Source organism: Chlorocebus sabaeus, chromosome 6, assembly GCF_047675955.1.
Source record: "Chlorocebus sabaeus isolate Y175 chromosome 6, mChlSab1.0.hap1, whole genome shotgun sequence".
In the NCBI taxonomy this organism is placed as follows: Eukaryota; Metazoa; Chordata; class Mammalia; order Primates; family Cercopithecidae; genus Chlorocebus; species Chlorocebus sabaeus.
Window position 1 is genome coordinate 23,123,336 of NC_132909.1, and position 15,794 is coordinate 23,139,129.

The window sequence follows — 15,794 nt, forward strand, 5'->3', positions numbered from 1 at the left end:
TTTAGGGGGAAATGCCAGATCATACTTATGCCCCCCATAGAGCAATTCCAATAGACCTGCTACTTCTGAGCAAGCCCAGATAACACTGTAATAATGCCCTTCACAAGAGGGTCTCTCCTTGGTCATGCCCTCGACAAGATTCTCACCTCAGAGGGTCTTGGTCTGTTCATTCATTCATTCATTCATTCATTCACTCAAACTCTGATCAATTTGTAGATACATCAATAACCAAACCAGAAGAAAACATACCCTGCCCACATTGGAGCTCAAAAGCTACTGGGAAAAGACAATGAACAAAATTAACATTAAAAAATACATAGAGTATTAGGCCAGGCATGGTGGCTCACACCTGTAATCCCAGCACTTTGGGAGGCCGAGGCAGGCAGATCACTTGAGGTTAGGAGTTTAACACCAGCCTGGCCAGCATGGAGAAACCCCATCTCTACTAAAAATACAAAAATTAGCCAGGCATGGTGGCGGGTGTGCCTGTAATCCCAGCTACCTGGGAGGCTGAGGCAAGAGAATTGGTTGAACCCGGGAGGCAGAGGTTGCTGTGAGCCGTGATCACGCCACTGCACTTCAGCCTGGGTGTTGGAGTGAGACTCTGTCTAAAAAAAAAAAAAAAAAATGCTGGGGGCGGTGGTTCACGCCTGTAACCCCAGCACTTTGGGAGGCTGAGGTGGGAGGATCACAAGGTCAGGAGTTCAAGACCAGCCTGGCCAATATGGTGAAACCCCATCTCTACTAAAAATCAAAAATTAAAATTAGCCAGGCGTGGTGGCGGATGCCTGTAATCCCAGCTATTGGGGAGGCTCAGACAGGAGAACTGTTTGAACCCAGGCGGCAGAGGTTGCAGTGAGCCGAGATTTTGCCACTGCACTCCAGCCTGGGAGACAGAGCAAGACCCTGTCTGGAAAAAAAAAAAAAAGAATATTAGAAGGTGATTCATTCTATGGAGAATAATTAAGCAAGGGCTGGTGAAAGGGAGTGCTGAGGGAGGAGTGAATATGCAGTTACTTATGTACTAAATTTGCTGACCTCACTCCCATTACAGGGACTTCCCACACGATATTACCTCTGTCTGGAGTGTTTCCCCATCAACCCCTGCAGTGATTTTTTAAAAAAATTTTTAATTTTCTGGGTACAAAATAGGTATATTTAGGTATATATATTGAGAGGGTACATGAGATGTTTTGATACCAGCATGTAATGTGTAATAATCACATCATGGAGAATGGGGTCCTGCAGTGATTTTAAAACAGCTGCAAATTCTCTGATACTCTTCTTATCAAGATGCGGAGTCTATGACTGCTTTCTATGAATCTGGGTGGGACTGAGATAGCTTCAACCAACAGAAAACAGAGGAAGTGACACAGCGATTTCTAAGGCTATGCGATGAAAGGCAATGCAGCTTCTTGACCAATGTTCTTGTCCACTGGAATGAGCTATAGAACCACGGTGCATCATATGCGAAGTGTGACTATGCTGAAGCAGCCATGCTTTAAGGAAGCCCAAACCAATGGAGCTATGTATAGGCATTACAGTCAGTAGTCCCAGTCAGACTGGGAGAAGACCATGGAAGAAGTTCCTGAGGATTCCACTCCACAGCCATCAAGTCTATCAAGTCACCTTTGAGTCCTTCCAGTTGAATCCCCAGACATCATGGAGCATCAAAAATTGATCCCAACTGAGCCCTGTCCAAACCTCTGACTCCCAGAATCCAGGAGCATAATAAAATAATTGTTTTATGCCACTAAGTTTTGGGAGCGGTTATCCAATAAGAGTAATTAGGACAGCCCTTTGTTAACTAGATAATTTCTATCAGCTTACATGTAAGTTCCTCAGGAACGCTTCTAGACTCCACCAGTGACCCAGCTAGATCAGGTTCTGCTACTGTAACATCTTTCATTTCTCCTTATATCTCAACAGCTATTTTTCTTGTCGATTATACTGTTTGTTTGTTTGTTTTTGAGATGGAGTCTCACTCTGTTGCCCAGGCTGGAGTGCAGTGGCACCATCTCAGCTCACTTCAGCCTCTGCCTCCCAGGTTCAAGCAATTCTCCTGCCTGAGCCTCCCAAGTACCTGGGACTACAGGCACCTGCCACCACGCCTGGCTAATTTTTAGTACAGACAGAGTTTTATTATATGGCCCAGCCTGGTCTCTAACTCCTGACCTCAAGTGATCTGCCCGCCTCGGCCTCCCAAAGTGGTGGGATTACAGGCATGTGCCACTGTGCCCACTCTGATTTCATTTAAATGTATGGTTTGCTTAGAAATATTAGAAACCGGCTGGGTGTGGTGGCTCACACCTGTAATCCCAGCACTTTGGGAGGCCGAGGCAGGTGGATCACGAGGTCGAGTTCGAGACCAGCCAGACCAACATGGTGAAACCCTGTCTCTAGTAAAAATACAAAAAAAAAAAAAAAAAAAAATAGCCACGCGTGGTGGCATGCACCTGTAATCTCAGCTACTTGGGAAGCTGAGGCAGGAGAATCGCTTAAACCCAGGAGGCAGAGGTTGCAATGAGCCGAGTTTGCACCACTGCACTCCAGTCTGGGTGACAGAGCAAGACTCCATCTCAAAAAAAAAAGAAAGGTTGGAAACAAGTATTTACCATGTCTGTGACATACAGAAGTTGCTAGATATCCATCTTATCCCTCCGTTTTATAAATGCAGATATCAAAACAACCCCAATCATATATTCTCCATCATTTTATTATGAAAAATTTCTAATATACAGCGAGGTTGAAAAATTTTACAGTGGACACCACTTAGATCCACCACTGAGATCCTACCATGAACATTTTGCTATATTTGCTTTATCTCACATCTACCTATTACCCTATTTATCCATCAACCCATCTCTGGATGCATTTCAAAATAAATTGCCAACATTGGTATATTGTTCCCTAAATAGCTCAGTGTACATACTTTTTTCCTCTTAAATTCTTTTTTTTTTTAAAGACAGGGTCTAGTTCTGTAGCCCAGGCTGGAGGGCAGTGGCATGATCTTAGTTCACTACAATACAGCCTTGAACTCCTGGGCTCAAAGTAAACCTCCCGCCTCAGTGCCCCTCTCTGTCCCCAGTAGTGGGACTACAAATTGTGTGCCACCACACCTGGCTATTTATTTGCTTATTTATTTTTGTAGAGATGGGTCTTGCTGTGTTGCCCAGGGTGGTCTCAAACTCTTGGCCTCAAGTGATCCTCCCGCCTTGGCCTCCCAAAGAAGTGGGATTACAGGCGTATCTTTAACTGGCATTCAATATTTGCTTTTGAGGTAAACTTTACATATAATGAAATTAACACACTTCACTAAGTTTGATAAGTGCATACACCTGTGTAACCCAAACCTCTTCCCAGCATGGCAACTAGTTTTTTTTTAATGTGGCCCTCTAAAGCAAGTGTCAGAGAGAGAGAGAAAGAGAGAAAGATAAATTATCTTTTTTTTTTTTTGGGATGGAGTCTCACTCTGTCACCCAGGCTGGAGTGTAATGGCATGATCTCGGCTCACTGCAACCTCTGCCTCCTGAGTTCAAGCAATTTTCCTGCCTCAGCCTCCCGAGTAGCTGGGATTACAGGCACCCACCACCAATGCCTGGCTAATTTTTGTATTTTTAGTTGAGACATTTCACCACGTTGGCCAGGCTGGCCTTGAACTCCTGACCTCAAGTAATCTGCCCATCTGAGCCTCCCAAAGTGCTGGGATTACAGGCGAGAGCCACCATGCCTAGCTGAGAAATCACCTTTTCTAACTGAACTTTACAAGTTGCGCTGCATTGGCCGGGCGCAGTGGCTCAAGCCTGTAATCCCAGCACTTTGGGAGGCTGAGACGGGCGGATCACGAGGTCATGAGATCGAGATCATCCTGGCTAACACGGTGAAACCCCGTCTCTACTTAATAAAAAAAAAAACTAGCCGGGCGAGGTGGCGGGCGCCTGTAGTCCCAGCTACTCGGGAGGCTGAGGCAGGAGAATGGCGTAAACCTGGGAGGCGGAGCTTGTAGTGAGCTGAGATCCGGCCACTGCACTCCAGCCTGGGCGACAGAGCGAGACTCTGTCTCAAACAAAACAAAACAAAACAAAACAAAACAAAAAAATTAGCTGGGTGTGGTAGCAGGCGCCTGTAATCGGAGCTACTCAGAAGGCTGAGGCAGGAGAATCGCTTGAACCCGGGAGGTGGAGGTTGCAGTGAGCCGAGGTCACGCCATTGCACTACAGCCTGGGCAACAAGAATGAAATTCCATCTCAAAAAATAAAATAAAATAAAATAAAATAAAACAAAGGTGGAGATGGCAGGATTTGCTGGTTAACTGTGGGTGGAAGGGAAAGACAGAAGTCAAAGACAACTCTAAGGTTTTTGGTCTGAGCAGCAAAGGACAGAGCTGAAGAAAGTTGGGGAGCAGCATGCTTAGGGGGAAAGATTGGAAACATTTAGGACCTATGGAATTTGAGATGTCTTAAACGCTTGGGTAGAAATGGTGATGAGGTAGGAGCCCAAGGTTTCGGGGCCAGGTCTAGATTAGAGATAGATATTTGAGGATTATCAGAATACAGATGGGGTTTAGTGTCATTAAGCTAGACAAGAGCACCTGTGAGTAGGTGTAGATAGAGATGTCAACGCCATGGCCCTGGGTCATGCCAAAGTTGACATGCTGGGCTAGTGATGAGGCCTGACCAGAGAGGTGCAGAGAGAAGTGCTGGAAGCCGGGAGGGAAAGTGCTTCAAGGAGGGAGGGGTCAGCTGCATCAGATGCTGCTGCTGCTCAAGCAGGTGTGGGCTACGGACTGACCATCAACCAACACTCCAATGACCCTAGTAGCTTCTTCCCCAGAGGACAGTCCTTTGGTCTCATTTGAGCCAGGGTTCCTGAGTGAAGTCAGATAAGGTGGGTCCCCAGTCTTGCCAGAAGTCTTGTCTGAAATCCCCTCTGCCCCAGGGAAGATATAACCAGAAAGGAGATCTTGTTTCCATGGTCAGGAAAGGGGGGTGCAGGGCAGAGTCACGGGGCGGAGGAGGGTGGGGGGCATTTCCTTAAATTGGCACGACCCCTTGGCCTTTCCAAACAACCCCTTTCTCACAGATAACCAGTAACCGTGTAAAAAAAAAAAAAAAAACGGCCTCGCTGGGTAAAATAGAATCTCTATGTACAATTCAAAGTCGTCTGGCCTCCAGGGAAGCTCCTTCCCTTCGTAGCAGCCTCCTTGGGGACCTGGGGGGCGACCTGGCTGGAGGGGAGCAAGATCCCGGGTCTTTGGCCTGGTTCAACAGGAACGATAATCGGGCATCCGCTTCCCTGGAGAAAGGCAGGGAGAGCAGAAGCTGGGGTATGTGCTCAGGCTTAGGATCTGGGGCTGTGGACGGAGTGCTAGAACAGGGGATGAGGAGGGCTAGGTGCCTCACCGGGTCTCAGAGGACTCGGGGGCCCAGTGTCATAGACTCTGGGGATGGAGGATCGGTCACCTTTTCTGCCGTCTCAGCTCTGCCCTCTGGGCTCTTAGCACCTGCAGCACGGGATCGTCCTGGAATTCGCTGCCGTCGGAGTCTGGTGGAGGGAGGAAAGAATGAGCTCCAAGGGGCCGGTCTCCTGGGGGCTGGCCCGCCACTGACATCCGGGAGGGAGCGGACATCACCTTCTGCAGCCTGCAGCAGCTGGGCGGCCTGGGAGAGCAGGGCCTCCGAGCAGGCGTGGTCAGCAGCGGGAGGGGGCGGGGCCAGGGCCTCCGGAGACCCCACCTGGAAGGCAGGCGGCGAGGCCTCGACTGTAGATGCCTGCTCAGCTGGAGAGGGTGGGACCTCGGGCTGCCGGCAGGATCCAGAGGAAGGAGTGGCTTCGCTCTTCCAGATCACAGACCGCGCTGCTGGCGGCAAGGCCTTGGCTTTCCGAGACTCGGCCTTGGCCCGACACCGGGATTCAGATGGAGGGGGAGTGGCCTTGGTTTGGAGTTGTGTGGCCTTGACTTTCAGAGATCCAGCCTCAGGTGGAGGCGGGCCCTCGAAGTGAGATGGTGCGTCCTCCAGGCTGTCAGGGAACAGCCGAGCTGCCACTACCTGGCCCAGGACACCCCTGAGCTGAGAGCCAGGTCCTTGGCCAGCTGCAGTGACTCCCTCGGCAGCCTCTCGGCGAGGGGCTCTGCTCCTCCGAGACGTGGACCTCAGGCTCTTAGGCTGGGCACAGCTGCTTGGCTCAGGGATGGGCAGGCCCTGGGGAACAGCTGGGGATGCGAGGGTGGAGGCTGGAGGTGCAGGGGTAGATGCCAGGGGAGCCGGGGTGGAAGCCGGGGGTGCAAGGGTGGAGGCCAGGGGAGCCGGGGTGGAGGCCAGGGGAGCCAGGGTGGAGGCCAGGGGAGCCGGGGGCACAAGGGTGGAGCCCAGATGTGCTAGGGTGGAGGCCGACTGCATGGGAGGAACAGCCCCAAGGGATACCCAAGGCCCAGACTGTGGGGTGCAGAAGAACCCGTGGGGGCTGGGGGCCCAAAAGATGTGTGGAGAGGACATTGAGGGAAAAGAAGGTCTCTCCATATAGAAGGCCTCTGGTGGACCAGGTCCGGCCATACTGCTCCACAGTGGGACATGGTTAGGCTGGGTCCCCAGAGAACCGAGGGTCTCCACTGGAGCAGGAGAGGTCTGTAGACAGATAAGAGAGATCTGAGACCCTCTCTAGAGAGGGTGGAGGATCCTCAGTCCCCCTCAGATCCAGCCCCTCCTCCAGCTCCCACCAGACTTCTCCCTCCCTCGACTCACCAGAGTGCGAAGGGCAGGGGTCAGAGGTGGCACCCAAGCTCTGTCACCCTTGCTTCCCTGAGCCTGTTCAAGCTTCCGCCGCTGCCGCCACTGGTACAGAATGTCATCCTCTGGCCGAAGGGGTGCTTGGGAGGAGGCTGGGGCTGGAGCAGGGGTGGGGGTCTGGGCCTGGGCTGCTGCCGGGGATGCTGTAGGGGATGGGAGGTAGAGAGGACAGCGTGAGGCAGGGGCCAGGGAGATCAGCAACCCCATGACAGCCTGCACACATGCCCTTCCTTCAACTGTGCAGGGGGTCACTCAGATAGGCTCTCCGGATACTGTCCCAGCTCCGCTCTAGGGTGGGAAGAAGGGAAGGGGTCAAAGTCAGGGGAGCGAGCACTCCTGGGCTTCTCCACCTGTCATCATTCAAGTCTTTGTTATATATAGAGAGAGAGTCTTGTTCTGTCACCCAGGCTGGAGGGCAGTGGTGAGATCACTGCAGTCTCGACCTCCTGGGCTCAGGCGATCCTCCTGCCTTAACCTCCTGAGTAGCTGGGACTAAAGGCATGCGCCACCACACAGGGGTAATTTTTATTGTTTTGTAGAGATGGGGTCTTGCTTTGTTGCCCAAGCTGGTCTCAAACTCCTGGGCTCGAGCCATCATCGTCCCACATGGGCCTCCCAAAGTGCTGGGATTACAGGTGTGAGTCACAGCGCCTGCTCTCATTCAACAAATATTTATTGAGCTGTTCTGGACATTGGAGTTACAGCAGTGACCAGAAGACATATTCCCCGGAATCCACCCACTCCCCCACCCCCTATAGCCCTCACCCTGCTCCAGCCCCTCTTACCCAACCTGGACTCTCAAGCAACCTCCCTGGCCTCTCTGCTCTCCTCCAAATCTGTTCCCTACTCTCAGCCAGAGGGAGCCTGTGAATGCCTGAGTCAGAGCAGGCCCTTTGTGCTTAGGAACCCTCCCTTGGCTGCACCTCTCTCCTGGTAAAAGGCGAAGGCTTTGCCTTTTACACCTATGGCTCCGTCTGCCTGGAATGCTCTTCCCTCAATTATCGCACGGTGCCTTCTCTCACATCCATCAGATCTTGGTCACCTTCCCTGGCTTCCCTATTCAAAACTGCAACAACCAGCTGGGCTCATTCTCGTAATCCTAGTGCTTTGGAAAGCCGAGGGGGTGGGGGGATCATTGAGCCCAGGAGTTCGAGATCAGCCTGAGCAACACAGTGAGACCCCCATCTCAACAAATGAAAAAATAAAAACAATTAGCTGGGCATAGTGGTGCATGCCTGTAGTGCCAGCTACTCGGGAGGCTGAGGTTGTAGGATTGCTTGAGCACAGCAATTACACTGTGATGGCACCATTTATTTATTTATTTGTTTGTTTACTTTTGAGACAGAGTCTCTCTCTGTCACCCAGGCTGGAATGCAATGGCACAATCTCGGCTCACTGCAATCTCAGCCTCCTGGGTTCAAGCGATTCTCTCCTGCCTCAGCCTCCTGAGTAGCTGAGACTACAGGCATGCACCACTATGTACCACGCACGGCTAATTTTTGTATTTTTAGTAGAGACTGGGTTTCGCCACATTGGTCAGGCTGGTCTCAAACTCCTGAGCTCAGGCAATCCTCCCGCCTCAGCCTCCACACCTGAGCCACTGCACCTGGCCTTTTTATCCCTGTTTTACAGCTGGAGAAACAAGGCCCAGAGAGGCCCAAAGTCCCATAGCTGGTCAGTGGCAGAGCTCGGATTTGCACCCAGGCTTCCCTCAGTCCTTGCCTCTCAGCCCTTACCGGGTGCCCTGGGGCCAGGGCTCTTGCTGGAGTCAGGGATGAAGGTCTCCGAGAGGGGAGAGAGGCCATCGGAACTGGTGGGGAATGAGGAAGTGCTGGCATCGCTGGGGCTAAGGGAGGAGGAGATGGAGGCTTTGCTGCAGGGAGAAGGCAGGAGTGAGGCAATGGAGGTCTGGGCCATGTGGAGCTGCAGTGGGAAGGGTGATGGGGGCGGGGGTACAGGCACCTGCGTTTGAGCAGCCTGGCAGCTCTGCTCTGTAGGCTCAGCGTCTCCAGGTCCAGCAGGGATGAGTTCCACGTGTTGAGATTCTGCAGGGTGACAGGGTCAGACGCCAGCCCCAACCCAAAGGCTGCTGGGAAAAGCGTTCTAAACAGAGGGCCTGGAATGCAGGCTGTGTCACCCTTGGTAACCTCACGTGTCAGCTTAGGATCTGCTCCTCCTCCTCAGGGAGGACAGACCTAGTTTTGCCCTTTGGATTAGCACCTTTTTTGGGGGGCGGGGGGGCATGGAGTTTCGCTTGTTGCCCAGGCTGGAGTGCAATGGCATGATCTCGGCTCACAGCAACCTCCACCTCCTGGGTTCAAGCAATTCTCCTGCCTCAGCCTCCCAAGTACCTGGGATTGCAGGCATGTGCCACCACGCTCGGCTAATTTTGTATTTTTAGTAGAGACGGGGCTTCTCCATGTTGGTCAGGCTGGTCTCGAACTCCCGACCTCAGGTGATCCACCCACCTCAGCCTCCCAAAGTGCTGGGATTACAGGCGTGAGCCACCAAGCCCGGCGGATCAGCACCTTTCATGGACAAATCATGGTTGGAGTAGGATGGATCCCACCTCCCAGATCAGAGCCAAGGCAGGAGGATTGCTTGAGCCCAGGAATTCGAGACCAGCCTGGACAACAAAGTAAAATCCCATCTCTACAAAAAAAACCCAAAAAACACAGAAAATTAGCTGGGCACAGTGGCGCATGCCTGTAGTCCCAGGTACTCAGGAGGTGAAGGTTGCAAAGAGTTCAAGGAGTTCAAGTCTGCAGTGAGCCATGATTGTGCCACTGCACTCCAGGCTGGGTGACAGAGTAAGATCCTGTCTAATAAAAAAGAAGAAGAAGAAAAAAAAAAAGGTTGAGTGCAGTGGTTCACACCTGCAATCCCAGCACTTTAGGAGGCCAAGGCAGGAGGATTGCTTGAGCCCAGGAGTTCGAAACTAGCCTGGACAACAAAGTAAGATCCCATCTCCACAAAAAAACCCAAAAAATTAACTGAGCATGGTGGCGCATGCCCGTAGTCCCAGGTACTCAGGAGGCGAAGGTTGCAAGGAGTTCAAGGCTGCAGTGAGCCATGACTGTGCCACTGCACTCCAGCCTAAGAGTAAGACCTTATCTAATTTAAAAAAAAAAAAAAAAAAAAGGCCAGGCTTGGTGGTTCACACCTGTAACCCTAGCACTTTAGGAGGCTGAGGCGGGCCGACTGCCTGAGCTCAGGAGTTCGAGACCAGCCTGGGTAACATGGTGAAATCCCATCTCTACTAGAAAAATACAAAAAAATGAGCTGGGTGTGGTGGTGTGCACCTATAGTCCTAGCTACTTGGGAGGCTGAGGCAGGAGAATTGCTTGAACCCAAGAGGCAGAGGCTGCAGTGAGCCGAGATGGCGCCACTGTACCCCAGCCTGAGTGACAGAGCAAGACTCTGTCTCTTTAAAAAAAAAAAAAAAAAAAAAAAAAGCATGAGCCTAGAGAGAGTTGGGTCTCTCCCAACATTATTCAAACACCTGGATCCAGGCATTTTTGGAAACATCTACTTTTGGATTTCTCAATTACATTAGCCAGCAAATCCTCCTTTTCTGTTTTAGCTTCCTTTAAATGAGGATCAGCTCTAATTCTTTTTTTTTTTTTTTTTTTGACACGGAGTCTTGCTCTGTCACCAGGCTGGAGTGCACTGGCGCTATATCTCAGCTCACTGCAACCTCCGTTTCCCGGTTCAAGTGATTCTCCTGTCCCAGCCTCCTAAGTAGCTGGGATCACAGGTGTGCACCACCATGCCCGGCTGATTTTTGTATTTTTAGTAGAGATGGGGTTTCACCATGTTGGTCAGGCTAGTCCTGAACTCCTGACCCCGTGATCTGCCTGCCTCGGCCTCCCAAAGTGCTGGGATTACAGGCGTGAGCCACCATGCCCAGCCTCTTTTTTTTTTTTTTTTTTTAAATAGAGACATGGTCTTGCTCTATTGCCCAGGCTGGAGTGCAGTGGCACAATCATAGCTCACAGCAGCCTTGAACTCCTAGGCTCAAGCCATCCTCCAGCCTCAGGCTCTCAAGTAGCTGGAATTATAGGTGCATACCACCACACCTGGCTCTTTTTTTTAAATTTTTTTTTTAAGTAGAGGCAGAATCTCACCATGTCGCCCAAGCTGGTCTTGAACTCCTGGCCTCAAGCAATCCTCTCACCTTGGCCTCCCAAAGTGCTGGGATTACAGGTGTGAGCCGCTGCTCCTGATCTAATTCTATCCCAGGGCTGGTGTTGTCAGTTCAGGCACACAACGGAGGGAGTGAAAGGGGATGTCACCTGCTTTATTTCCTGAAGCGGAGCCACAGCGTGGGATGCACTGGTCGCCTTGGCCGCAGTAGGGACAGCTGTATGGGGTCTTCCTTCTGGTCTGTTGGCTCCTGCTGAGAAGCCCCAGTTAAGGGTATGAGGGCCAGGAGGAGTGGCTGCTGGGGGCATTGATCAGCAAAGGTTTAGGGTGCAGGTGGTGGATGGCACTGAAGGAGATACCTGCTGCACTTTGACTGCTAGGGTCTGGAGAGTCAGACCGCAGCCACCAAAAGTCAGCTGGGGTTGGGCCTGCAGGCTGGCGTTCCTCTCGACTGGTGGGCTGAGCCTGGCGGAACCTATTTATATACCTGTGAACATCAGGGGATAGCAAGTGAGTGGAGGGAGGAGAGCCAAATAATAATAAGAATAATCATAGCAACCAACGTTTACCAAGCACCATGGCAGAGCCTGGTAGCTATTCCTCAATATCTGCTTTTCTTTCTTATATAGTCACATAACTGTTTTTGAGACAGGGTCTCACTCTGTCACCCAGGCTGGAGGGCACTGGTGCAATCATAGCTCACTGCAGCCCCCAACTCCTGGGCTCAAGAAATCCTCTCTCCTCAGCCTCCTGAGTAGCTGGGACACAGGTGCATGCCACCATGCTTGGCTAATTTTTATATTTTTATTTATTTATTTGTAATTAATTAGTTTATTTTTTGAGATGGAGTTTTGCTCGTTGCCCAGGCTAGAGTGCAATGGCATGATCTTGGCTCACTGCAACCTCTGCCCCCCCGGTTCAAGTGATTCTTCTGCCTCAGCCTCCCCAGTCCCTGGGATTAAAGATGTGTGCCACCATGCCCAGCTAATTTAGTAGAGACGGAGTTTCACCATTTTGGTCAGCTGGTCTCAAACTCCTGACCTCAAGTGATCCACCCACTTTGGCCTCCCAGAGTGCTGGGATTACAGGCGTGAGTCACTGCAGTCCTGCCAATTTTTGTATTTTTAGTAGAAACGGGGTCTTGCCATGTTGCCCAGGCTGATCTGGAACTCCTGGGCTTAAGGGATCCTCCCGCTTTGGCTTCCCAAAGTGCTGGGGTTACAGGCATGAACTACTGTGTCCGGCCAGGAATGTAACTTTTAGCTGGGCACACAGCCGCTCTCCTATGGACTATATTTACCAGGTACCCTTGTAGCCTTGTGACTGCGTGACTAAGTTCTTGATAAACGGGGTATGAAATGTGATTTTGGTAAGCTGATGTGGTTGAAAGCCATTTTGCACCATGAAGGAAAGGGCAACGGTCTAGAGTTGGGATGGCAATAAGACAGAAGAAACCTGTGTCCCTGACATCTCAACTATGGGCTGCCACGTCATCCCTGGTGGCTTCTGCCTGGACTGCAGGTGAGGGAGGAATAAATTCTATCTTGTTTCAGCCATAATGAATTTGGGACTCTTTGTTACAGCAGCTGAACCTGTATTCTACAAATCTAAGTGGTCACTATGTGAGAAGCATTGCTAGAGATCATTACAGATAGCAACTCATTGAAAGCTCAGACAGCCCTAGGGGATGTGTACTATTAGTATACCCAATTTAGGCCTAGCAGTGGCTCACACCTGTAATCCGAGCACTTTGGGTGGCTGAGGCGGATCACCTGAGGTCAGGAGTTTGAGACCGGCCTGGCCAATATGGTGAAACCCCATCTCTCCTAAAATACACAAAATTAACCAGGCATGGTGGTGGGCACCTGTAATCCCAGCTACTTGGGAGGCTGAGGCAGGAGAATCACTTGAACCCAGGAGGGAGAGATTGCAGTGAGCCAAGATCATGCCACTGTACTCCAACTTGGGCAACAAGAGTGAAACTCCATTAAAAAAAAAACAACCAATTTAGAGATAAAGAAACTGAGGTTGGGCATGGTAAATCTGGCCTGTAATCACAGCACTTTTTGGAGGCCAAGGCGGGAGGTTTGCTAGGTGTGGTGGCATGCACCCGTAATCCCAGCAATTCAGGAGGCTGAGGTGGGAGGATGGCTTGAGCCCAGGAGTTTAAGGTTATAGTGAGCTGTGATTGCACCACTGACCTCCAGCCTGAGCATAAGAGCAAGACCCTGTCTCTAAATAAATAAATAAATGAAAAGAGATAAAGAAACTGAGGCCAAGATCATACATAGAGTTAAATGACAGAGCTGGGATTTGAACTCAGGCAGTCTAGTGCCAGAGTTCTTAACACACACAAAGTGCCTGGTCCTAAAAGAGTGCTGCAGAAACAGCTCTGGCCATGATGATTATTACTGCATAACTTCTCCCTCCCTCTAACCCAAAGCCTCCTTTTCCCCCAGGGCCGCTGGTACTTACTTGGCCACCACGGAGTCCCCGCTGTCAATCAGGGTGGGTGCTGGGGAGGGCCCCATCTGTCCCTCAGTGGTGCTGGGCGGGGAAGGGGTCCCTGAACTGGATGGCCAGGACTCCTCAAACAGCTCAGGGGAGTTGGGACCTGTGCCTAGAGCCTTGGGAACTTGTGGGAGCCTGGATCTCTGAGACCTGGATGGGCTCAGGGTCTAAGATCGGGGAAAAGCACAAGAAGAAAAAGTATGAGGCCTGATGGGTCGTCCCTGCAGGGGAACCAAGACACACAGGAAGTCTCAGTCCAGAGAGAAAGAAACACATCCTGTAATGATAACAACCTAGTGTGATGGGGGCTCGGATGGGGAATCTAGGTGGTAGAGAGGGGGACAAGGGCAGGGCCATGGGGAGGGGAGAAGGTCACACGTCTTCCTACCCTCTAGAGGTCATTCTCTTGCTACTGGGCCGGCACTCAGCACTCTTTGAGGGGGGTCCTCACCTTGGGACACCAGGTCTGGCTCCGGGATGGCCAGTAGTGGCTTCCACCCAGGGGCGCATCTCCAAAGGGACTATCTTGAATGGAGAAAACTGGCAGGCTGCAAGAGGAAAGTGGAGTTCAGGCAGCATGTGATTTTGCTGCAGCCCTGGGGAGGGGGACATTAGAGGAGGGCAGAACCGGACAATTGCCATAGATTCCTGGAGGAGAGGGGCTGTCATTTCCATGAAGCACCGCTGCACGCTCAGGATAGCGACAGTGGAAGGGTGAGTCCTGGGAGTCCGCCCCTGGAGCAGTCTTAATAGGGAGCAACTCAGGAACTGGTAGCCGGTGGTTCTCAACCCTGGATCCAGTCTAGGAGGGGCTTTTCAACGTTACAGACGCGCGGTTCCCATTCCAGACCAACAGAATCAGGACATCTATTAGTGGGGCTGGGCCTCCGTGTCTTTTTCGCAGCGTCCCAGATGATTGTGAAGTGGAGCTCAGGTTAAGAACCGCGGCTCGCCGGGCGTGGTGGTTCAGGCCTGCAATCCCAGCACTTTGGGAGGCCGAGGCCTGTGGATCACTTGAGGTCAGGAGTTCGAGACCAGCCTTACCAACATGGCGAAATCCCGTCTCTACTAAAAATATAAAAAATTAGCCAGGCGCGGTGGCGGGAGCCTGTAGCTCCAGCTACTTGGGAGGCTGAGGCATGAGAATGGCTTTAACCCAGGGGGCAGAGGTTGCAGTGAGCCAAGATTGTGCCACTGCACTCCAGTCTGGGCCAACAGAGCGAGAGACTCTGTCTCAAAAAAAAAAAAAAAAAAAAAAAAAAAAAAAAAAAAAAAAAGAACCGCGGCTGGACTTTATCACCGAGCATTTCCCACAAATTCTTGGGGACACGAAGGCAAAGGGTAGATGGACTACAAGCCCCAGGATCCACTGGGCTCCGCCTCCCCGAGAAAGTTCAAAGACAACGCCCAGGCGTGTCTGGGGGCCATTTCAAAATTCAGAAATTCAGATCTCAAGCCTTCCTTGGATACCTTTAGCGGAAATAATCCCTTGGGGCCACTCAGAAAGGAACATAAGACTCTTCGGGGACCCCCGGAATGCTGAAGGCTACGGCTGGAGCGGCCAACGGCTGTGGAGCATGTTGGGAGTTGTAGTTCCAGTGCGGTGGAGCCCTAGCGACTACAGACCCTATCCCGCCGGTCCCCAGGCTGTGCTGCTCTCGCCCTTGGTCCTCCCCAGCCTCCTGTATTCACTGGAAGAGCGATCGGCCTCACCTAGGATCCATCCCACGGCTCCCTCCGCGCTTCCGCCCGCTCTGCTCCTTCACCAAACAGGCCCCGCGCGCATCTCCGTCGCTTAGCAACGCCCTGTCAGCCCCGCCCCTCTCTGTGCCCGCGCAGGCGGTGAGCGGCCTCCAAGGCGACCAATGAAAGAGAGAAAACAAAAGTACCCGAAGGGAGGTGTTTCACGATTGGCTGGGACGACTGCCTGCCCGACAGGGCGCGTTTGATTGGAGAACCTGCCTCGTGTAGCAGTAATTGGCAAGACCGTGCACCAATGGGAAGGATCTGAGGCTGGGCCTGAGGTTAGGAGGTGATCTAAAGTACCCTCGCTTAAAAGTCCAGATTTTTAAGCGCCTTCTTGCTGCAGAAGTCCTGTCCCGACTCGGGTCTAACTACCATTCTTTCTGTTGCGGGGCAATGGCGTGGGGGTGGGGGACGCTGTGTTCCCTCTCTAACAGCTATTCCCCCATCAGTTGTGCCAATCAGTCCGTCCCGGTGGTCATCTAACCACTTACTTCTTGCTGTAGGAGCAGCTGGTTGCATCAGTTGCCAGGTCTGGGCTCCTGGCCGAGGTAGCGGGATCAAAATGAGCTATTTCGAGCCCCAGCGCGCGGCCCCCGGGGGGCC

At 51.8% G+C, this 15,794-nt stretch overlaps 1 protein-coding gene across 8 annotated transcripts; it reads right to left on the reverse strand.

Moving 5' to 3' along the window:
• Positions 1-2,698: 2,698 nt before the first annotated feature.
• PROSER3 (proline and serine rich 3) lies at positions 2,699-15,239 on the reverse strand. 8 transcript variants are annotated; one of them, XM_073016633.1, is made up of 11 exons: positions 15,159-15,233; positions 13,897-13,993; positions 13,410-13,612; positions 11,294-11,421; positions 11,084-11,184; positions 8,751-8,833; positions 8,525-8,634; positions 6,744-6,931; positions 5,633-6,626; positions 5,463-5,544; positions 2,699-5,295 (listed from the first exon to the last, which is right to left on the reverse strand). In XM_073016633.1, exons 1-11 carry the CDS (start codon positions 15,167-15,169, stop codon positions 5,154-5,156), a joined length of 2,139 nt encoding a protein of 712 aa, XP_072872734.1. In that variant the 5' UTR covers positions 15,170-15,233; the 3' UTR covers positions 2,699-5,153. The 8 variants fall into 8 exon arrangements, with proteins under 8 accessions (XP_072872734.1, XP_037847490.2, XP_072872732.1 ...); XM_037991562.2 differs by having other exon boundaries at positions 8,525-8,661; XM_073016631.1 differs by having other exon boundaries at positions 11,084-11,187.
• Between the last annotated feature and the right edge of the window lie 555 nt (positions 15,240-15,794).

What these genes read in the sequence shown, in the direction of transcription:
- PROSER3 (XM_007996422.3), bottom strand. An exon ending in CGCTTCAGGAAATAAAGCAG is followed by an intron (nt 8,834 to 11,083) that starts GTGACATCCCCT and finishes GTCACCCTGCAG; the next exon opens with AATCTCAACACGTGGAACTC. An exon ending in CCCCTGCCCTTCGCACTCTG is followed by an intron (nt 6,627 to 6,743) that starts GTGAGTCGAGGG and finishes ATCTGTCTACAG; the next exon opens with ACCTCTCCTGCTCCAGTGGA.